This window comes from Haliotis rufescens, unplaced genomic scaffold (assembly GCF_023055435.1).
Source record: "Haliotis rufescens isolate VD_foot unplaced genomic scaffold, xgHalRufe1.0.p SCAF_6, whole genome shotgun sequence".
NCBI lineage: Eukaryota > Metazoa > Mollusca > Gastropoda > Lepetellida > Haliotidae > Haliotis > Haliotis rufescens.
This window is the reverse complement of record NW_025964334.1, coordinates 29,696,039-29,721,072: the sequence shown is the minus strand read 5'-3', so window position 1 is coordinate 29,721,072 and position 25,034 is coordinate 29,696,039. Positions and strand designations below refer to the sequence as shown.

General features: G+C 44.5%; 1 protein-coding gene across 3 annotated transcripts in view; it reads right to left on the bottom strand.

The window, feature by feature from the left end:
- The window catches only part of LOC124141040 (transgelin-2-like), a 32,302-nt gene that overhangs the window by 2,599 nt on the left and 4,669 nt on the right, over positions 1–25,034 (bottom strand). For 2 of the 3 annotated variants that reach the window (XM_046508905.1, XM_046508907.2), the window contains exons 2-5: positions 20,181–20,279; positions 10,416–10,508; positions 3,508–3,566; positions 2,586–2,808 (exon numbers count right to left, since the gene is read on the bottom strand). In XM_046508905.1, coding sequence (XP_046364861.1) covers positions 2,586–2,808; positions 3,508–3,566; positions 10,416–10,508; positions 20,181–20,246 — 441 coding nt within the window. In that variant the 5' untranslated portion in view covers positions 20,247–20,279. The remainder of the gene's footprint in view (positions 1–2,585; positions 2,809–3,507; positions 3,567–10,415; positions 10,509–20,180; positions 20,280–25,034) is intronic. The other variant, XM_046508906.2, reaches the window with a different exon arrangement.

The following is a 25,034-nucleotide window of genomic DNA, read 5'->3' as shown; positions in this document are numbered from 1 at the left end:
TGCCATCTCAAAGAGTCCCTTTTAGAATTATCTCTTGTGGGAGAAAAGGCCAAAGTTATACATGGGTATGGTGCTGATAAACCAAGAAACATAATCATGGTGATTCGGGATTCGAACCCATGATCATAGGTTTCTTGCTTACCGAAGGGACATAACTCTGCACAGAGAATTCAAGCATCACAGACAACTGGGCCACCCGTGCCTTGTCATGGTTTTGTGAACAGGCACCCAATGGTGTCTTCATGTAGAGGGGACCAGGGTAGAGTTTCCAGGACAGGACAGATGCAAGTATAACTGGTCTATGAGGATCCAGGCGACTATGCTTGTCGTAAAAGGCGACTAACGGGTGGTCAGGCTCTTTGACTTGGTTGATACATGTCATCGATCCCAACTGCGTGGATCGATGCTCATGATATTAATCACTGGATTGTCTGGTCCAGACTCGATTAATTACAGACCGCCGTCATATAGCTGGAATATTGCTGAGTGCTGCGTTAAACAACAAACCAACCAACCAACTATGAGGATCCAGTGTGTGGTGGTCCTGATCTTTACTCATGCAGTTGACCACTGGTTTGCCTCGTTCACAGCATCTCATTAACAGACCCCCACCCTTGAATTTATTTTCAACCTCCATCTTAAGAGGCATTTCATGGACTTATCTCTGTTAATAAAAGAGGAGACTTGTAATGTATTTTTTTGGTGAAGAATTCTACTTGGGGTTTATCTACAACCTTATACTAACTTACAATGGCTTTCAAGTAGGAACTGTTTAAGAGCATTGGTGTATTTTTTTCTGAGATATTTTTTAAAGAACCTAGATGTTTGAAACTTATGATTGTCTGCAAGGGTTGTCAGGAAACAGGTTCTCACAGCTAGCCTGATAACCTGAAAACTCAACGAAATGTATTTTAATATTTCTGTCTGTTTAGTTGGGTTTAGTATTCTCAAACAGCTGCAGCCACACTGTCACAGGTTCACAGCTTATTGACAACATCAAGAGAGGTCGTAAACTGACAATCTACAATAACAACTGTGGAGGCTTTGAGTGGCCAAAAGCCTGTCACACAACATCAAAAATGGCTGATTCAAAATGGCTCATGGGTTTCACAGACACTGATGCACAGAATACATTGAACTGCAAGGCTTGATGACTGTGCTGGTTCATCTATGCAGTGGGTTGGATACATGTTTTGAATGAATGCAGTTTCAGTTTGGATGACATTGGAAACAGGTAGGTTGACATGGGTATTTGGGAATGAAGCGAAAGGAATTAGTTGCAAGGGAGGCAATTCACTCACAACAAGAACATTGTCAGTTGTAACAATATAACAAAATAACATAAGCAGAACTAGAAAAATTGAAGTTTAAACTTTCAAGAGCACTCTTGTTATGAAAAATACAACATAAAAGCATTCAGAATCTTACGAAAAATAGAAAATATTATGTCATATGATTAAATATATGAACAATACAATGCACAACGTTCACTGGTAATGTTCAATACTGATTGTTTAATACTGTTTATTTAAACATGTCATATCAAGAAACCAATAGGAAGATATTTCCTAAAATAACACTGACAGTGAAATAATGGTATATTATCAAAGGAAAATGAATAAGTATCTCATGAACTTAGGTGGAAAGGTAGAACAGCATTTGCAATCTGGTTGAATAATAAGTGCAAACAGAACCAATCACAAACAGCTACAGTACACCCAGGTATAGTTCCTTTAAAACATAAGCAGGAGCTTAACTTGCTCTTTCATATTTAACAGATAAAACTCATTTTTCCCATTTGAACAGGTCGAAGTTGATGACAATGGTACAGTTTTCCTCTTGTTATGTGAGAGTGAGTTTGGTTTAGTGCGACTCTGAACAGTATTCCAGTTATATAACAGCATGTCAGCAGGTCTTAGACCTTTACCACTTTGGTGAAACCCAAGAGGAGGGTCAGCCCCACGATCATAGGTTTCTGGTGTGCTCAAGGGACACAACTCAGGACGAATGGGTCACACTGCCCCATCTATATGGTGTCAAGAATATACCATTGCATACAAATTATTCATGTTCAAGATATTCCATTTCTATCCATATTGCTTTTGATTTTTTCCTTCAATAGACAAGGATGCCCAAACTCAAAATCAGATTCAGTATCATGCTGTTTAAGAATTCCTTTGAAATAAATGTTTGCTGAACGTATTTCAAAACAATTACTTCAAGTTCCCACACCTTTTTTTAATACATATTTTGACATTTGTCCAAGCCTTGCATTATTGTGTCATGCCATTGAACCTGATCAAACTTGTATTTGATTGATACGTTTTGGGGGAAATTCTTTCAAAACAAAAAGTATAACTTAATGTTAATATGCGTTATTGTTATCGGAATAACACAGAACATGACAAATGGGATATATTGAGGAGAAGTTTGGATACTGTGCTGGAGCTGTGGTGACCTATGATTGGTTCCTAAATAGAGGTTATTATTCCAGAAGCGCTCCCAATATTTCTTAGTTTTGGTGGCAACTGCCAATAATTTAGCCTTTGCTTGAACACAGCTGTATGTCTGATGTTGTAACCTACCTTCATGCCGAGACTGTGGAGGGTGTTGATGACGTTCACAAAGGGACCCTTCCTGCCTTCATACAGATCCACCGACTGCACCAGGGCCTCCTTCTTCATGCCATAGGTCGTGCAGCCATTGTTGAAATTCTCGATGTTGCCGAAGGCAGCGAATGTATTTGGTGCCTTTTTCTTGAAGCTAACTGGGGGCTGGCCTATCCCAGCCAGGAGTTGGTTGATGAGTCTAGGAATGAATAATGGTTGCAATAAATTAGATGTGATGTTAAAAGGCGCACCCATCTCTTCCAATTAATATGGGGCTGCCTGATTTGTCTCATCTATACAAAGCTAATCGGACAGACGCTGCACACTTCAGATTAGATTGCGATTTACGCCTACCGTCTTTAGACGTCTGTCTAGTCTGGAAATATACAGTCCTAGGAACTTAAAACTTCACACAAGTCAATAATTTACATGTTTAGACTGTAATGCATTGAAGGGGAGATCAAATGCGAAATCTAAATGATGCTAGTTTGTACTCTGCCCTATAAGGGTGTTTTGTACAATAAAATATATTCTCTCCTACCACTGTACTTCATGATTTTCTTAAGGTTTACTCGCAGTAAATGGAAAGTTTACTATATTACTTTGACCAACTTCCAACCTAAATTCTTCTTCAATCAGAAAACTCATTACCTTTCAAACTTCGTCCAAATTTCACACAGAACACCAATAATAGACAGTCAATAAATTTGTTTATAAACATTGAAAATGAAAAGATTATTTATCCCCCCTAATTGTTTCACGATTAAATGTCGTCTCAGGAATAATATACTTATACCCGTGTAGATCTCTCAAAGGAATCGGACAGATATGTATGGGGCAGGGCAAACGAACAGTTTACAGGAATTGATGACGGCATGGTTGCTATGGAAACACTCACTTGCAGAGAATGGAACCAGATTTGAGCCACTCGTGGAGGTCCCTTTGCTTGCTGCTTTTCTACAAGGAAAGGAAGGGAATGGAGGATAGAGCACACGCACACACACGGTCAAGGACAAATCACACAAACGCTCAGGTAAAACTACTGGAAACCTTAACGGCACCTGTCCATGGCATCTGTTATGAAACCACGACAGGTGTTTTCGCCCAGCAGCTTGGTGCCCAAAGTGCAAAATTAACGCGCGCTATTCCGGCGCGATGCCTTCACGAAAAACATGGAGTCGTTTAAGGTCAAATATAGCAACACAAGGTTCCTACACCATAGCAGTCAGTCATATACAGTAAAACCTTGGTAATCTAAACGGTGTCATTCCCAGTGAATTAAACACAGTAAACATAATTCTTGATTTATTGTTATTTCATTTGTATATACATGTATGTGCATGTGTATTTGTTTCTGAAAAAGTGTTTCCGGATTAAAGAGGTCCGACATGACGAGATTTCACTGTACAGACTCCCAGAGCAAATGCTCTTTAGAGTGCAAGACTGTAGACATAACTATGATTGACAACAAACACCTCTGGTCGGGATCTCCTGCTACTACCAGTGTCTATGTGAATGTACTAATTCTTACGAAACTTCTACCTCTCTTACATATCTGCCATAAATCCTGTATTTTGGCTTCAATCACACTAACTAAAATTTTCAGATTTTCAACAGACGTCCTCTTCACTGTCAATTATACACAATTAGTTGCCGCCAAGTAGTCTCGTAACTACCAACGCCGTGTTGTCACAATGGCGGCCATATCAGTTTTATCTGTGTGTGCTAGAGTTAACATCTACTATAATAGTCGTGAATTCTTCTACTAGTGACAATCTAGCACTTGGTAGTAGGTCACATAAATCTAAGATTATTCTCATAAGATTTCTATAATAACAGACATATAAATAGATATATACTTAAAGTAATAGTGCTGCTGGAAGAGACTACACGCACGTGAGTATAGCTGGTGTTGGGTTTGTGAGGTCGCCGTGCAGTCTCCCACCACCCCCAGGTGTAAGAAGTGTGGTCGATTTATGATCACGGGAGATCCTCATGTAAACTGCATGAAGTGCAGAGGGAAGACCTTCACATTGGAGAAGAGATGTGAGAAATGCATCCACACATCCGAAGAGATATTCTCCAAGATGTCGATGGCCACGACTAAGGCCAAGAGGAGAGAGGCGGCGAAGAAAAAGGTTAATAAGATCATCACTGAGAAATCAGTATCTACCCCAGCTACCCCCTCTCCAGCGACCCCATCATCTCCTGCTCTCACAGTGAGTCGCATCCAACAACTTCTGAGAGAACAGCAGGGGATGATGAAAGACATGATTGACTCTAAGCTGTCGGATATGGACGCTGAGATCGCGACGGTAGCTCTGGCTGAGACTACCAGATCTTTGTCCACGGCCGTGGGCCATGCTACACAAGATCTACAAGCTGACCCGCACGGTCAGCCCACGGCTCTCCCACGTACGGGAGCCGCACGGCAACCAAGCCAGACGCTGTATTGCCCAACGGGCCTGCCTTCCACGGCATTCCAGCTGACTGATAAGCCGTCCAGCCAGCCATTTGTGAAGAAAATGTACGGCAGCCGCACAGACTCCATCGGCCAGCCAGCCAGCCACGGCCTACCGACCACGACTTACCGTTTGACTGTCCAAAGGGACCCTAGCCAGCTGCACAGACTCCACAGTTTTACCCAGCCAGTCGTCCAGCCGACCTGCCAGCCAGCTGTGAGGACAGCCACGGCATGGCTACTGTTACCCACGGGCTACCAACGACACGGAGACAGATTGTACCAGAATCATGGTCAGCGGAGGATGCCCTACGGGGCAGAAGCTGAGGGATACGATTACCCACCCCCCACGGGAGATTCCCCAGGCTACTCAGAGCTGGAATCAGAGGGTTTGGAGGAGCTTGACAACTCACCCCAACAACATTACAGTGAAGGCTACACTTTACCACCTTATGCCTACACTTCGGCCACATGTGACAGAGGATTCACCACCCCAGATGCCGGAATATGGGGGATGTCATGCGCCTGATCCATCTCAGCATAATCATCAGACATTACCTTGGTCCAGCAACGCGGGCAAGGTCGTTGACCAATCAACGGATAACATCCATAGACTCAAGCACGATGAACGTCTACCTCTTCCACCTATGAAACGAAAGTTATACAAGACTCACAATGGTAGACTTCCGGAGTTCCAAAGCTTGGGTGAGGATTTCTACAAATAAGTGTGCAATCACAACATGAACGTTACTTCATCAGCATCACGTTTCAAGGATTTAGGATTGGTTGCTAGATACTCTATGGATATTGGGGCATATATAAATTGGTTCGTCACCGGAATTAGACTCATACCTCCTCTACAACCATGCTATGAAGGAATTGCGCCGGAAACACCCATGACCATTAGGACCGATTGAGTCGGACTAATCCCAAGCCTCCTTGACTCGATTGTCAAGATGCAGGATGATTTACAATCATCCCAAGTCTGGACTTCTTCACAGTTACTGAGACTACAGCGACAACAACTCCTATCCCAGATTAGGTCAAGCCAGACCATGAAGAAGTTCATGACGTCGCAACAGATATCAGCTACCACAACTTTAAACAGGAAACCCAGATATGTGATAGATGAAGTGAAACAAGATACAGCTGAGCGATTCCAAACTTCCACCATGGACCTTCCGGCGAGAGCTCATGAGTCATCACATTCTGACGACCCTGGGACCATAAATCATCTGCATCCAAACAGCCTCCTAAGAAGAAGTTTGTCCCCACCGGAGGCGGAGGTACGACAAGCCACAATCTTCGCAGGGTCTTTTCGCCAGCCAGACTACAAGAAATGGAAGATCAAGTGGCAGAGGGGAAAGAAAATACTGACTTCCTTGCAACCCCCTCCAACATTATAGACCCTTTCGACCTGGTTCAATCTGTGGATTGCAATTTACGCCTCCCGTCTTTCAACATAACGCCGACTCCGGGCACAGTGGGAGGGCGCCTTCTGTCATACACCGAAAATTGGAAGCAAGTTATGCCCGACCACTGGATTCTAGACGTCGTGGCTCACGGCTACAAGCTACATTTCAGGAAACATCCAAGCCTGAACATACACGCCATGGGTCGAAGATTTCACATGACTGGTTCCAAATTAGCAGCTGCAGAATTGGCCGTTAGGAAACTACTAAAGAAGCGAGCCATTCAGGATCTAGGATTCCTAGTCAATCCAAGTCAGAGATCACTCCGGTCCAAGACATTATATACATTGTTTCCATCTAGACAGGGGATATCCATGTTCACCACAGGATCGATTTGACAAGACTATAAAGATGATCCAATCAATCTCAAGTCAACCCAGCAAGTCGCTGAGGTGGTGGATGTCTCTGCAAGGCAACTTGACATCTCCACAGGATAAGACCTTCAGAGGAATGCTGAGGCTACGTCCTCTACAGACATTGGTCAACCATCGAAAGACCTAGAATTCAAGTCTCAGTTACCTCCCACTTTGCTACCAGACCTCCATTGGTGGAATCACAGAGAACATGAGATGAGTGCCATCCTGCTGACTTATCCGATGCCAGAACATCATCTGTTCACAGACGCATCAGATTCGGGATGGGGAGCTCATAAGGACGATCTCACAGTACAGGGATCTAGGAACACAGAGGAGAAGAACCTTCATATCAACTGCAGGGAAATGAAGGCCATATATTACGCCATCCTGGAATGGAAAACACAGCTTCATCTATCATCAGTTCTCATAGCCATGGACAACACCACAGTAGTGGCCTATATTCAGAAGCAGGGAGGAACCGGATCCAACTCCCTGATGACGGGGACTACACGATTGTTTGCCTTGGCTGACTCCTTTAACTGCCATATACCTAGGAAACTGAACATGCTGGCCGACAGTCTTTCACGTCGGGGGAGAATAGTGGCAACAGAATGGACATTACATCCTCAGATCTTCACCTGGATAACCAAGATATGGGACATACCACACATAGATCTATTCGCCACCTGCCAGAACAATCAACTTCCAGTTTATGTCAGTCCAGTTCCCGACCCAAGAGCTCAGCAGATCGACGCTCTTTCGATGGATTGAACGAATCTATTCAGCTACGTATTCCCACCATGGTCTCTCCTAGACAAAGTCATCCACAAGGTGGAGGAGACGGATTGTGTAATAATACAGATAGCCCCAGTATGGCCCAGCAGGGCATGGTTCCCCAGACTACTAAAGCCACTATTGGAGGAATCCATAAAGTTATCACTTCGTCGAGATCTGCTACGAAAGCCCAAGTCTAGCATATTCCACGAAAATCTGCCCAGCCTACATCTAAGCGCCTGGAAGTTTTCACGCGGAAGATGCAAACATCCGGATACTCTGAGCCTGCTTCTGAAGCCATGGCAAGATCTTCATCCTCCCTTTTATATATGACAACAGATGGGACAAGTTTGTCCAGAAGACGATTAGAGATTATTGATAATGCTGTATCAATCCTTGACCTCTTTCTTTATCTACGTCAAGACAATAAATTCAGACACGTGACGATAGAAGGTTACAGATCAGCCCTTCATTCTGTACTTCAACATGATGGATTATCTATCGGAAACCATTCCATCCTCAACAGATTAATGAAATCCTTTCTACTAGAAGATATTAAGACCCCTCGTATCTATCGAAGTGGAATCTATCTGTGGTACTATCGGCACTGTTAATTGAACCTTAGGAACCCATGGCAAAAGGCTATCCTACTTCAAAAAGCCAGGAAAACATCGTTTCTCCTAGCCATGGCTACAGCAGCGAGAGCTTGTAGCCAAGAACCAACCTACCACAATGGGACCGTTGGGTTATAGACACTATACAATCCCTGCATTAGGACCAACAGTGGATCAACCAGACAGACTTTTATGTCCCATCAGAGCTCTCAAGTTCTATCTCTTGGCTATTGACCCACATATACGCCATTGAAGGAGACTCTTTTTTATCCTGTAAGACCAACTCGAACAAGAATATCACCAAGGCTACTTTAGCAGAATGGATGAAGGCCACAGCTGCACAAAGTTATACACAGGCTCAGAATTCTACGCCACACCTCGGATCCTGCTCAGCTCACGAAATAAGAGCCTTAGCCACGAGTTTCGCGTCATTGACTACAGTCTCAGTAGTCTAAGAAGTTTCCGGCTGTCAGTGGGCCCCACCTTAACCAGCTTTTCCTTACGTGACGAGCAGCCAGACCTTTACACCTTGATTAGGTGTAGGATGGATAAGAAGCACCTAAAATGTCATCTATTACCATTAACCAGAAGTTACATCATTACCGGAAGTGATAGAGGAGCCGGAAGTGATGTCAGCACCGGAAATAGCTGAACAAAGTCCTTCTAACCTTGAAATAACGTCTTTGGGGTAGAAATAGACCTAAAGAGACGTCATTACCAAAAGGGGAAGTGACATACCGAGGGGACGTCAGAACCGGAAGTGACTTTATCACCTGTATTGTAGGTCACTTATCCAGGTTTATTATGGTTAAAGCAGCAAATATAACGGTATATCTTGTGAAAATATCACATATTTGAAGGCTAATTGACATAGTTTTCTGATTTTCAAATCCTCAATGGGAATTTCAGAGGAAATTATTTCAGCAAGATAAGAATCAGTGCATTATGGTTTCAATTACACAGGGAGGCAGATCCAAGCAGGGTCCCTCTGGTATATTCTGGCAGATATGTAATAGAAGTTTCGTAAGAATTATCGAACAGTAGTTATCATTGTTTATAATTCTCCTACCTCCCCAATTCATCTATCGCAAGTAGGAGATGAGGGAAAAAAGTGATATTGTGACATCACGGTGTGGGTAGTTACAAGACTACTTGGCGGCAACTAATTGTGTATAATTGAAAGTGAAGAGGACGTCTGTTGAAAATCTGAAAAGTTTAGTTAGTGTGATTGAAGCCAAGATACAGGATTTATGGCAGATATGTAATAGAGGTAGTATTCTAAGAATTATTAACAATGATAACTATTGTTCGATGTTTCGCTTCACAAAAAAAGTTTTGATATCGAACGTATGCAATTCTGATGGGCAATCGGCACCCATTTATGTTGTGGAACGATAAGAAGGACATCGTTGGTGTTTTGGTGTGAAAAGGCGTAATTTAGAAGTATCAAATGGAAAATTGATAACTCATACTTCCACCAATCAAGCATTATCACGGGAACAGACGCCATGCTGTAAACGCACTGTATCCATACAACGAATACCGTGTGACGTGAAACTGAATTGTTGTTTACGCCATTTTCATCACCATTTCAGTGCGTCTGCGTCGGAGGAAAACCAACAATTACAGAGGTAATGATGTTTGACGAACCCGCACATGTTGCAGACAGGCGAATTCTCTTCACTTGTCCAGCAAGTTGCAACGCCGTTGGCGACAGGGGATTGTAACGCAAAAAATAGTAGCTACAAGATATGATCACACCCAGTGTCAGTATACTATCTAAAAGGACCTTGTGTCTTGTAGCTGCTATTTTTTGCGTTACAATCCCCTGTGCCCTTGACAACCGGGCCACCTGCAATTCTTCTGCCAGAGAAATTACCTGCCGAATACGGCGCTTCTCAAACACAAATACATATACCGATGTACCATATCCACTGCAAACACGGGGAGGATGACTACATAAAGTGGTTTTGTTTCCCTGCACTTGCTACGCATTATGCATCCCTGACTACGTTTTGTACACGAATGGGCCACACGTTTGGTCTGTGGGTTCAACTATGGCTCATGCTCTTCGTATATCAGTCAGTTCGCACTTGTACTCAAATACACAATGGGTTAGACAATCTTACCAGTGTCCCTGCCTCCTCATCTCCCGCAAGAACAGCCTGTATCCACGCTCTGATAGCATCGGGTGTACCATCCTGATCCAGCTGATCGTAGCTCTGAAACAGAAGGGGAGACAATGTGAGAAAAGGGTAGCATCGAGGGTACCATCCAGATGTTTGTTGCTCTGAAACAGAGGGCAAGACAGTGTGAGAAAAGGGTAGCATCGAGGGTACCATCCAGATGATTGAAGCTCTGAAACAGAGGGCGAGACACTGTGAGAAAAGGGTACCATCCAGATGATTGTAGCTCTGAAACAGAGGGCGAGACAATGTTAGAAAAGGGTAGTATCGAGGGTACCATCCAGAAAACTGTAGTTCTGAAACAGAGGGCGAGTTACTGTGAGAAAAGGGTAGCATCGAGGGTACCATGAAGGAGATTGTTGCTCTGAAACAAAGGACAAGACAGTGTGAGAAAAGGGTAGCATCGAGGGTACCATCAAGATGATTGTAGCTCTAAAACAGAGTGCGAGACAATGTGAGAAAAGGGTAGCATCGAGGGTACCATCCAGATGATTGTAGCTCTGAAACAGAGGGCGAGACAATGTGAGAAAAGGGTAGCATCGAGGGTACCATCCAGATGATTGTAGCTCTGAAACAGAGGGCGAAACAATGTTAGAAAAGGGTAGCATCGAGGGTACCATCCAGATGATTGTAGCTCTGAAACAGAGGGCGAGACAATGTGAGAAAAGGGTAGCATCGAGGGTACCATCTAGGAGATTGTTGCTCTGAAACAGAGGGCGAGCCAATGTGAGAAAAGGGTAGCATCGAGGGTACCATCCAGATGATTGTAGCTCTGAAACAGAGGGCGAGACAATGTGAGAAAAGGGTAGCATCGAGGGTACCATCCAGATGATTGTAGCTCTGAAACAGAGTGCGAGACACTGTGAGAAAAGGGTAGCATCGAAGGTACCATCCAGGAGATTGTTGCTCTGAAACAGAGGGCGAGACAATGTGAGAAAAGGGTAGCATTGAGTGTATCACCCAGGAGATTGTTGGTCTGAAACAGAGAGCGAGACACTGTGAGAAAAGGGTAGCATCGAGGGTACCATCCAGATGATTGTAGCTCTGAAACAGAGTACGAGACAATGTTAGAAAAGGGTAGCATCGAGGGTACCATCCAGATGATTGTAGCTCTAAAACAGAGTGCGAGACAATGTGAGAAAAGGGTAGCATCGAGGGTACCATCCAGATGATTGTAGCTCTGAAACAGAGGGCGAGACAATGTGAGAAAAGGGTAGCATCGAGGGTACCATCCAGATGATTGTAGCTCTGAAACAGAGGGCGAGACAATGTTAGAAAAGGGTAGCATCGAGGGTACCATCCAGATGATTGTAGCTCTGAAACAGAGGGCGAGACACTGTGAGAAAAGGGTAGCATCGAGGGTACCACCCAGGAGATTGTTGCTCTGAAAAAGAGGGCGAGACAGTGTGAGAAAAGGTAACATAGAGTGTACCACCCAGGAGATTGTTGCTCTGAAACAGAGGGCGAGACAATGTGAGAAAAGGTAACATAGAGTGTACCATCCAGGAGATTGTAGCTCTGAAAAAGAGGGCGAGACAATGTGAGAAAAAGTAGCATCGAGTGTACGACCCAGGAGATTGTTGCTCTGAAACAGAGAGCGAGACAATGTGAGAAAAGGGTAGCATCGAGGGTACCATCCAGATGATTGTAGCTCTGAAACAGAGGGCGAGACTATGTGAGAAAAGGTAGCATCGAGGGTACCATCCAGATGATTGTAGCTCTGAAACAGAGGGCGAGACAATGTTAGAAAAGGGTAGCATCGAGGGTACCATCCAGATGATTGTAGCTCTGAAACAGAGGGCGAGACACTGTGAGAAAAGGGTAGCATCGAGGGTACCATCAAGGAGATTGTTGCTCTGAAAAAGAGGGCGTGACAGTGTGAGAAAAGGTAACATAGAGTGTACCACCCAGGAGATTGTTGCTCTGAAACAGAGGGCGAGACAATGTGAGAAAAGGTAACATAGAGTGTACCATCCAGGAGATTGTAGGTCTGAAAAAGAGGGCGAGACAATGTGAGAAAAGGGTAGCATCGAGTGTACGACCCAGGAGATTGTTGCTCTGAAACGGAGGGCGAGACAATGTGAGAAAAGGTAACATCGAGTGTACCACCCAGGAGATTGTTGCTCTGAAACAGAGAGCGAGACAATGTGAGAAAAGGGTAGCATCGAGGGTACCATCCAGATGATTGTAGCTCTGAAACAGAGGGCGAGACAATGTGAGAAAAGGTAACATCGAGTGTACCACCCAGGAGATTGTTGCTCTGAAACAGAGAGCGAGACAATGTGAGAAAAGGGTAGCATCGAGGGTACCATCCAGATGATTGTAGCTCTGAAACAGAGGGCGAGATGATGTGAGAAAAGGTAGCATCGAGTGTACCATCCAGATGATTGTAGCTCTGAAACAGAGGGCGAGACAATGTGAGAAAAGGTAGCATCGAGGGTACCATCCAGGAGATCGTTGCTCTGAAACAGAGGGCGAGACAATGTGAGAAAAGGGTAGCATCGAGTGTACCACCCAGGATATTGTTGCTCTGAAACAGAGAGCGAGACAATGTGAGAAAAGGGTAGCATCGAGGGTACCATCCAGATGATTGTAGCTCTGAAACAGAGGGCGAGACAATGTGAGAAAAGGTAACATCGAGTGTACCACCCAGGAGATTGTTGCTCTGAAACAGAAGGCGAGACAATGTGAGAAAAGGGTAGCATCGAGGGTACCATCCAGATGATTGTAGCTCTGAAACAGAGGGCGAGACAATGTGAGAAAAGGTAACATCGAGTGTACCACCCAGGAGATTGTTGCTCTCAAACAGAAGGCGAGACAATGTGAGAAAAGGGTAGCATCGAGGGTACCATCCAGATGATTGTAGCTCTGAAACAGAGGGCGAGACAATGTGAGAAAAGGTAACATCGAGTGTACCACCCAGGAGATTGTTGCTCTCAAACAGAGAGCGAGACAATGTGAGAAAAGGTAGCATCGAGTGTACCATCCAGATGATTGTTGCTCTGAAACAGAGGGCGAGACAATGTGAGAAAAGGTAACATCGAGTGTACCACTCAGGAGATTGTTGCTCTCAAACAGAGGGCGAGACAATGTGAGAAAAGGTAGCATCGAGTGTACCATCCAGATGATTGTAGCTCTCAAACAGAGGGCGAGACAATGTGAGAAAAGGTAACATCGAGTGTACCACTCAGGAGATTGTTGCTTTGAAACAGAGGGCGAGACAGTGTGAGAAAAGGTAGCATCGAGGGTACCATCCAGATGATTGTTGCTCTGAAACAGAGAGCGAGACAATGTGAGAAAAGGGTAGCATCGAGGGTACCATCCAGATGATTGTAGCTCTGAAACAGAGAGCAGGACAATGTGAGAAAAGGGTAGTATCGAGGGTATTATCCAGATGATTGTAGCTCAAACAGAGGGCGAGACAATGTGAGAAAAGGTAGCATCGAGGGTACCATCCAGGAGATTGTTGCTCTGAAACAGAGGGCGAGACAATGTGAGAAAAGGGTAGCATCGAGGGTACCTTCCAGATGATTGTTGCTCTGAAACAGAGAGCGAGACAATGTGAGAAAAGGTAGCATCGAGGGTACCATCCAGGATATTGTTGCTCTGAAACAGAGGGCGAGACAATGTGAGAAAAGGGTAGCATCGAGTGTACCACCCAGGAGATTGTTGCTTTGAAACAGAGGGCGAGACAGTGTGAGAAAAGGGTAGCATCGAGGGTACCATCAAGATGATTCTACCTCTGAAACAGAGGGCAAAACAATGTTAGAAAAGGGTAGTATCGAGGGTACCATCCAGAAAACTGTAGTTCTGAAACAGAGGGCGAGACACTGTGAGAAAAGGGTAGCATCGAGGGTACCATCCAGATGATTGTAGCTCTGAAACAGAGGGCGAGACAATGTGAGAAAAGGTAGCATCGAGGGTACCATCCAGGAGATTGTTGCTCTGAAACTGAGGGCGAGACAATGTGAGAAAAGGGTAGCATCGAGTGTACCACCCAGGAGATTGTTGCTCTGAAACAGAGAGCGAGACAATGTGAGAAAAGGGTAGCATCGAGGGTACCATCCAGATGATTGTAGCTCTGAAACAGAGGGCGAGACAATGTGAGAAAAGGTAACATCGAGTGTACCACCCAGGAGATTGTTGCTCTGAAACAGAGGGCGAGACAATGTGAGAAAAGGGTAACATCGAGTGTACCACCCAGGAGATTGTTGCTCTGAAACAGAGGGCGAGACAATGTGAGAAAAGGGTAGCATCGAGGGTACCTTCCAGATGATTGTAGCTCTGAAACAGAGGGCGAGACAATGTGAGAAAAGGTAGCATCGAGGGTACCATCCAGGAGATTGTTGCTCTGAAACAGAGGGCGAGACAATGTGAGAAAAGGGTAGCATCGAGGGTACCTTCCAGATGATTGTTGCTCTGAAACAGAGAGCGAGACAATGTGAGAAAAGGTAGCATCGAGGGTACCATCCAGGATATTGTTGCTCTGAAACAGAGGGCGAGACAATGTGAGAAAAGGGTAGCATCGAGTGTACCACCCAGGAGATTGTTGCTTTGAAACAGAGGGCGAGACAGTGTGAGAAAAGGGTAGCATCGAGGGTACCATCAAGATGATTCTACCTCTGAAACAGAGGGCAAAACAATGTTAGAAAAGGGTAGTATCGAGGGTACCATCCAGAAAACTGTAGTTCTGAAACAGAGGGCGAGACACTGTGAGAAAAGGGTAGCATCGAGGGTACCATCCAGATGATTGTAGCTCTGAAACAGAGGGCGAGACAATGTGAGAAAAGGTAGCATCGAGGGTACCATCCAGGAGATTGTTGCTCTGAAACTGAGGGCGAGACAATGTGAGAAAAGGGTAGCATCGAGTGTACCACCCAGGAGATTGTTGCTCTGAAACAGAGAGCGAGACAATGTGAGAAAAGGGTAGCATCGAGGGTACCATCCAGATGATTGTAGCTCTGAAACAGAGGGCGAGACAATGTGAGAAAAGGTAACATCGAGTGTACCACCCAGGAGATTGTTGCTCTGAAACAGAGGGCGAGACAATGTGAGAAAAGGGTAACATCGAGTGTACCACCCAGGAGATTGTTGCTCTGAAACAGAGGGCGAGACAATGTGAGAAAAGGGTAGCATCGAGGGTACCTTCCAGATGATTGTAGCTCTGAAACAGAGGGCGAGACAATGTGAGAAAAGGTAGCATCGAGGGTACCATCCAGGAGATTGTTGCTCTGAAACAGAGAGCGAGACAATGTGAGAAAAGGGTAGCATCGAGTGTACCACCCAGGAGATTGTTGCTCTGAAACAGAGGGCGAGACAATGTGAGAAAAGGGTAGCATCGAGGGTACCATCCAGATGATTGTAGCTCTGAAACAGAGAGCAGGACAATGTGAGAAAAGGGTAGTATCGAGGGTATTATCCAGATGATTGTAGCTCAAACAGAGGGCGAGACAATGTGAGAAAAGGTGGCATCGAGGGTACCATCCAGGAGATTGTTGCTCTGAAACAGAGGGCGAGACAATGTGTGAAAAGGGTAGCATCGAGGGTACCTTCCAGATGATTGTTGCTCTGAAACAGAGAGCGAGACAATGTGAGAAAAGGTAGCATCGAGGGTACCATCCAGGAGATTGTTGCTCTGAAACAGAGAGCGAGACAATGTGAGAAAAGGGTAGCATCGAGTGTACCACCCAGGAGATTGTTGCTCTGAAACAGAGGGCGAGACAGTGTGAGAAAAGGGTAGCATCGAGGGTACCATCAAGATGATTCTACCTCTGAAACAGAGGGCGAAACAATGTTAGAAAAGGGTAGTATCGAGGGTACCATCCAGAAAACTGTAGTTCTGAAACAGAGGGCGAGACACTGTGAGAAAAGGGTAGCATCGAGGGTACCATCCAGATGATTGTAGCTCTGAAACAGAGGGCGAGACAATGTGAGAAAAGGTAGCATCGAGGGTACCATCCAGATGATTGTAGCTCTGAAACAGAGGGCGAGACAATGTGAGAAAAGGTAGCATCGAGGGTACCATCCAGGAGATCGTTGCTCTGAAACAGAGGGCGAGACAATGTGAGAAAAGGGTAGCATCAAGTGTACCACCCAGGAGATTGTTGCTCTGAAACAGAGAGCGAGACAATGCGAGAAAAGGGTAGCATCGAGGGTACCATCCAGATGATTGTTGCTCTGAAACAGAGGGCGAGACAATGTGAGAAAAGGTAACATCGAGTGTACCACCCAGGAGATTGTTGCTCTGAAACAGAGGGCGAGACAATGTGAGAAAAGGGTAACATCGAGTGTACCACCCAGGAGATTGTTGCTCTGAAACAGAGGGCGTGACAATGTGAGAAAAGGTAGCATCGAGTGTACCACCCAGGAGATTGTTGCTCTGAAACAGAGGGCGAGACAATGTGAGAAAAGGTAGCATCGAGTGTACCACCCAGGAGATTGTTGCTCTGAAACAGAGGGCGAGACAATGTGAGAAAAGGTAACATCGAGTGTACCACTCAGGAGATTGTTGCTCTGAAACAGAGGGCGAGACAATGTGAGAAAAGGTAGCATCGAGGGTACCATCCAGATGATTGTAGCTCTGAAACAGAGAGCGAGACAATGTGAGAAAAGGTAGCATCGAGGGTACCATCCAGATGATTGTAGCTCTGAAACAGAGAGCAGGACAATGTGAGAAAAGGGTAGTATCGAGGTTATTATCCAGATGATTGTAGCTCAAACAGAGGACGAGACACTGTGAGAAAAGGTAACATCGAGGGTACCATCCAGGAGATTGTTGCTCTGAAACAGAGGGCGAGACAATGTGAGAAAAGGGTAGCATCGAGGGTACCTTCCAGATGATTGTAGCTCTGAAACAGAGGGCGAGACAATGTGAGAAAAGGTAGCATCGAGGGTACCGTCAAGGAGATTGTTGCTCTGAAACAGAGAGCGAGACAATGTGAGAAAAGGGTAGCATCGAGTGTACCATCAAGGAGATTGTTGCTCTGAAACAGAGGGCGAGACAATGTGAGAAAAGGGTAGCATCGAGGGTACCATCAAGATGATTGTACCTCTGAAACAGAGGGCGAAACAATGTTAGAAAAGGGTAGTATCGAGGGTACCATCCAGAAAACTGTAGTTCTGAAACAGAGGGCGAGACACTGTGAGAAAAGGGTAGCATCGAGGGTACCATCCAGATGATTGTAGCTCTGAAACAGAGAGCGAGACAATGTGAGAAAAGGTAGCATCGAGGGTACCATCCAGATGATTGTAGCTCTGAAACAGAGGGCGAGACAATGTGAGAAAAGGTAGCATCGAGGGTACCATCCAGATGATTGTAGCTCTGAAACAGAGAGCGAGACAATGTGAGAAAAGGTAGCATCGAGGGTACCACCCAGGAGATTGTAGCTCTGAAACAGAGAGCAGGACAATGTGAGAAAAGGGTAGTATCGAGGTTATTATCCAGATGATTGTAGCTCAAACAGAGGGCGAGACAATGTGAGAAAAGGTAACATCGAGGGTACCATCCAGGAGATTGTTGCTCTGAAACAGAGGGCGAGACAATGTGAGAAAAGGGTAGCATCGAGGGTACCATCCAGATGATTGTAGCTCTGAAACAGAGAGCGAGACAATGCGAGAAAAGGGTAGCATCGAGGGTACCATCCAGATGATTGTTGCTCTGAAACAGAGGGCGAGACAATGTGAGAAAAGGTAACATCGAGTGTACCACCCAGGAGATTGTTGCTCTGAAACAGAGGGCGAGACAATGTGAGAAAAGGGTAACATCGAGTGTACCACCCAGGAGATTGTTGCTCTGAAACAGAGGGCGAGACAATGTGAGAAAAGGTAGCATCGAGTGTACCACCCAGGAGATTGTTGCTCTGAAACAGAGGGCGAGACAATGTGAGAAAAGGTAGCATCGAGTGTACCACCCAGGAGATTGTTGCTCTGAAACAGAGGGCGAGACAATGTGAGAAAAGGTAGCATCGAGGGTACCATCCAGATGATTGTAGCTCTGAAACAGAGAGCGAGACAATGTGAGAAAAGGTAGCATCGAGGGTACCATCCAGATGATTGTAGCTCTGAAACAGAGAGCAGGACAATGTGAGAAAAGGGTAGTATCGAGGTTATTATCCAGATGATTGTAGCTCAAACAGAGGACGAGACAATGTGAGAAAAGGTAACATCGAGGGTACCATCCAGGAGATTGTTGCTCTGAAACAGAGGGCGAGACAATGTGAGAAAAGGGTAGCATCGAGGGTACCTTCCAGATGATTGTAGCTCTGAAACAGAGGGCGAGACAATGTGAGAAAAGGTAGCATCGAGGGTACCGTCAAGGAGATTGTTGCTCTGAAACAGAGAGCGAGACAATGTGAGAAAAGGGTAGCATCGAGTGTACCATCAAGGAGATTGTTGCTCTGAAACAGAGGGCGAGACAATGTGAGAAAAGGGTAGCATCGAGGGTACCATCAAGATGATTGTACCTCTGAAACAGAGGGCGAAACAATGTTAGAAAATGGTAGTATCGAGGGTACCATCCAGAAAACTGTAGTTCTGAAACAGAGGGCGAGACACTGTGAGAAAAGGGTAGCATCGAGGGTACCATCCAGATGATTGTAGCTCTGAAACAGAGAGCGAGACAATGTGAGAAAAGGTAGCATCGAGGGTACCATCCAGATGATTGTAGCTCTGAAACAGAGGGCGAGACAATGTGAGAAAAGGTAGCATCGAGGGTACCATCCAGATGATTGTAGCTCTGAAACAGAGAGCGAGACAATGTGAGAAAAGGTAGCATCGAGGGTACCATCCAGATGATTGTAGCTCTGAAACAGAGAGCAGGACAATGTGAGAAAAGGGTAGTATCGATGTTATTATCCAGATGATTGTAGCTCAAACAGAGGGCGAGACAATGTGAGAAAAGGTAACATCGAGGGTACCATCCAGGAGATTGTTGCTCTGAAACAGAGGGCGAGACAATGTGAGAAAAGGGTAGCATCGAGGGTACCTTCCAGATGATTGTAGCTCTGAAACAGAGGGCGAGACAATGTGAGAAAAGGTAGCATCGAGGGTACCGTCCAGGAGATTGTTGCTCTGAAACAGAGGGCGAGACAATGTGAGAAAAGGGTAGCATCGAGTGTACCACCCAGGAGATTGTTGCTCTGAAACAGAGGGCGAGACAATGTGAGAAAAGGTAACATCGAGTGTACCACCCAGGAGATTGTTGCTTTGAAACAGAGGGCGAGACAATGTGAGAAAAGGGTAGCATCGAGGGTACCTTCCAGATGATTGTACCTCTGAAACAGAGGGCGAAACAATGTTAGAAAAGGGTAGTATCGAGGGTACCATCCAGAAAACTGTAGTTCTGAAACAGAGGGCGAGACACTGTGAGAAAAGGGTAGCATCGAGTGTACCACCCAGGAGATTGTTGCTCTGAAACAGAGGGCGAGACAATGTGAGAAAAGGTAGCATCGAGTGTACCACCCAGGAGATTGTAGCTCTGAAACAGAGGGCGAGACAATGTGAGAAAGGTAGCATCGAGTGTACCATCCAGATGATTGTTGCTCTGAAACAGAGGGCGAGACAATGTTAGATTGTTGCTCTGAAACTCTGGAACTGGGAGAGAGATAATGCAAAGGGGGTAGTATCGGGGATACCGTCCACCTGACGGTAGATCTGAAATCCGCAGACAAAGGGTGTTCTACAATGTGTAAGGAACTAAGATGAACTTACGGTTTCCATCTTCTGTTCGATCTGATATCCAATACCGGACTTCTTGGCTCTGCTGGCGTCAGACATGATGGCTGGTTAGTGGGGGAACTTACTCAACTGCTGAAACAAATCGACACAGTGATTAGAACATTTCCACAACCCTTATAAATCACAACATGGCTTCGTGTGTGTAGATCATATCCCTACATAGAAGTAAAAAAAATCCATTTATTCATTTTTTCAGCCTGGTCAAGGAAATAGGAATGCTCTGTATCGTTCTACATTGAAAATATATTTATTCTGAATATTATCAAAATACATCAGTGTAACATATTGATGGAAAGAAAAATACGCGTGACGTGACACGAAAACGTAGGTCGAATACAGGTAACATACTATCACATGTACATGTGCATATTTACATACCATGTACATCAAAATGTAGATGTAATTCTGTGCATATTTTAACGCCTATTGTATAAATCCCTGGCAAATGGTGTAACTTAATACAGTTTAAAACAATTTGGTCTGTGTTCAAGGACAAAATATACTCGTATTATCAAGCCCAGATGGAATGGCAGAGACAAAGGGAATCAACATTAACCTTATACCACAATGACAGTGTATATGTAAAGGTGAGGTGAGGTGAAATTGGGCTTTACGTCGCGTCCAAGATTATTGCACTTGTATAGCGACGTGCATGCAAGTGTGTGTGTGGCTGCTTGTACTAGTACTAGTCCGGACTGATGCCGATTTAAAGTGCTACCCAACTGAGATACCATGCCGCAGTTTAACATGAATACCCCACTTAGACACAGTAAACTGACTCCGAGCCGACCAGCCCTTGTTTTAGCCCCTTAATGCCGAGCGCCAGACAGGGTAACAACAAGTACCATCTTTGAACGTCTTTTTTGGTATGACGCGGCCGGGGATCCGGACCTTCCGCTCTCCGGGCGGACGCTCTACCACTAGGCCACGGAGGCGGTCGTGTATATGTGAAACTGATGAGCATGAGTGTGCTGCCTTAAAACGGCAGCGCCCGTCTAATGTGTGAATGTCAACGTCAATATACATTTGGCCCAATAAAAGTCCAAGGCCGAGTGTAGTTAAATAGAGGGTGACGAAACGAGAGGTTGGTAGTATGAATGGGTGAGTGAGTGAGTGACTATGGTTTGACGCCGCTTTAAGCAATACTCAAGCAATATCACGGCCGGGGACACCAGAAATTGGCTTCACACATTGTACCCATGTCGGGAATCGAACCCGGGTCCTCGGCGTAAAGAGCGAACGCTATAACCATTAGGCTATCCGACCGCTCGGCCTGGGTCATTTTAATCCAGGATTGTGACTTGAATCATGATTTCGAATTTACAGTCGACTTTAAAAACCAAACATCAAACGGCTACAACGTTGTGTAACTTCTCACCCCTAATACTACACCTCAACTGATCATTCAGTAGTTTCACATTTCACCTGTCATGTTTCACGAATGTTTCACCAAGTTTTAAGTTGCGTATCACCTTACTATACAGTTGATAATCGTCGGACTTTACCTTATCATCCGTATCCACAAACTAAATTCAGTTAAATCAAATTAACTTTTTTAAGTTGGTGTCCAAATCGGTATTCGTCCATTTTGAACTTATCGTTATAGAATTTACAATCAACAAGCTCACTATGTTTTTATAGATACAAAAAACACTAGTGCTTAAGTTGCCTGGCACATTCTTGTTATTGTATACATATATTTTTTTAAAAGATATCAGTAAAACTTTGCACTTAAAATACTTATTTGTTGTTGATGCCAACACACACGCCCCACACCCCACCCCACACCCCACAAACCCCACCCCATCCCACACCCCACCCCACACCCAATCGTGCAACCATGCGACATATTAAATATGGATACTAAATACAATACCCATAGGCATAATTTATTACAATTACCTTACAGGTGACATACATACAACTTTAAGTAATCTTAAGTTTACATGCAGTACGGTTATTCTTCCCCGCCCAACCAACCAACATTTTGACCAGAAATATTGATATTTGGTGCCAAACCATGTTTAAGAATGACATTTGTTGTGTTATCTACATAGGACTTGTAATCAATTACTTTTTATATTATTGGTACTAATAGTGGGTATATATCAAGTTTTGCCTGACAGACCCAGTTGTGTGTTTTCTTGCCTTGGGTTTTCTTGTGCTGACCATTTAAAGACACTGTTTCTTTTATTGTGCTTTCCAAAGATAACTACATTAATAACAACCAATTTGTAGTTTACACCAATTCTGTCCTCCCCCAGCTTACACTTCCTCCCTGCCCATTAAATTATATGGCGGGGAACCATTGATGCACTGCAGCAATTTCTACTTGTATGATATAATAAACCAACATAGACTGAGACAGGTCACGTGTCCTAAACGGGAAGTTACTTCTGAGAGACGGAACTTTGCAGAAGAAACTAAGAAATAACTTCTGTATATAAAAATCGCTGAAAGTATGTGAAAATCATGTAATCTAATACCCCCTGCCTTAACTCTGCCTACGCATACGAGTATCTCGGTCCGGGTTCCAGCCGGTGCCCGTTTCAGTCTATAAGAGAGCAGGTTTTGACAAGATTGTAAATTTTTCAAAGAAATACAAAATGTTTGTGATACAACTCGGTGCCCCATAGACTGACCAGACAGGCACCATATTTGTTTTGTTTATAGTTACATAGTACTCCCTTGTGTCAAGCTATGTGAAGGGTGAGGAACTCGGGAATGTTTGTTTGTTTGTTAGTTAACGCCGCACGCAGCAATTAATATTCCGGATATATATATATATGATGGCGGTCTGTCAAAAATCGAGTGTGGCCAAGACAATTTAGTGATTGACATCATGAGCATCGATCCACGCAATTGAGATACGATGACATGAATCAACCAAGTCAGCGAGCCTGACCACCCGATCCCGTTAGTCGCCTCTTACGACAAGCGTTGACGCCTTTTACGGCAAGCATGTGTTGCTGAAGACCTATTCCAACTCGGGTCTTCACGGGTCACACTGGAATGTCTGCTGACCACAACTTACTGACAATTTTATGACGAAACAAGACCTTTCTTGAAAGGGACATTTTCTGAGAATTGAGCTGGGGTAAAGTTCTGGAGATGAGTTCTGAGAACAGGTGCCAACAACTGTTTACTGTTTTGCACGCCAGCAATTAGTGCCGGGTGCTGTAACTCTGCTCAATTACTCTCACCTGAAAACACCGTACACGTCATTCTGAAGGGGGCGGTCGAGTAGCCCAGTGGTTAAAGCGTTCGCTCGTCACGCCGAAGACCTGGGTTCGATTCCCGACATGGGTACAATGTGTGAAGCCCATTTCTGGTGTCCCCCGCCGTGATATTGCTGGAATATTGCTAAAAGCGGCGTAAAACCATACTCACTCACTCACTCATTCTAAAGAGAACACCCCCTGTCGGCCTTGTCTTAACTAGGCTACTTTCTTTAATTCTTTACCTAACATTTTTTGAAACATTAAACTGGGAAAAGTAAACAAAATACATTATACTGTTATACGCGAAACCTTCCTGAAGGAAATGTCAAAATATTATCATGACGTTTTACGACATTGCTGAGTCCTTTAAATTCCTTAATATGCCCGGTAGGCAAATATCTGATTTCCTTTACCAACTTGCATTGTCTCATGAAGTTTCAAACACAATTTATAATATTTCACTTGAGCTCTTTATTAAAGGAAAAAGCAAACTGTATCAGTTATGTCCTGTGACAAGATATCGACGTTTAACCAAAAGGGAAATCCCAAGAGAACCATCAACTGCACGAATCCGTCTCATCATTATAAAGGTGATGCAACTCATTTCAACCATGAACCAGTCTATACAAGGATGGCGTCATATCAGTATCGTTGGGGTTATCTTATGTCCACACACGAATTCCCTCCTTGCGATTTGTAGACGCATCAGTGGAAACAAATTCAGGAGGGCAATTGTGACAGAGTTAAACTAAATTTACACTGCGGTCGCAAGACAATCTTCAAAAGAAACATCAGTGTCTGGAAGAAATATGTTCGTGTTACTACATGCACCCAAAAGACAGCATCGACAAAAGTGCAAATTTGGTCTTGTACAACTGTTCACAATCCTGACATGACCCGACAGTAAAGGCAAACTAAACATAAAAATTTACAATTAATGAAAGAAACATTTGCACATTGGAACTGCGTCATACAAAGTCAACAATCTGCGCGTGTCTGCGAGCGCTGTCTCGGCGTGGAATGTCTGACAGATAACGGCTCTCTGAGAATGCGCTGGGCATGTTATGGGAAGGTGTAAATTTAGACCTTCGTGGGGGCGAAAGACTCGCTGGGTTCTTCCTGGTCACATGACATATATCCCGTTTCCTCCTGCCGATTTGCTGTAAATAACGTCTGTATATGAACGTCTGTGCCCATATCGGAAAACTAAATTTAGAGTCATGACCTTTTGCACCTTAGACCTCTACATGAGAATGCGTGCGAGATAACCTTAAGCATGCACCTCGTGCATTGGCATTAGTCACGGTGACATGTCAGAGTATCACGTGTTTTTACTGCGCCAGTGTGTTATCGCACGTAATGTATTTGACATAGTAATATAATGATGAAAACACTCATCTGAACTCCATTTCCAGCTCTCTCTCATACAACATTGGGGAATATTCTTTTTCAAAATTGTATGCTTAAATGTCTTGTTCGACTTAAGCTATGTATATTATTTGTATGTTGTTTAACGCTGTTATATTCCAGCTATTTGACGGCGGTTTGTTAATAATCGAGCCAGGTCAAGAAAATCCAGTGATTGACACTATGAGCATCGATCTAC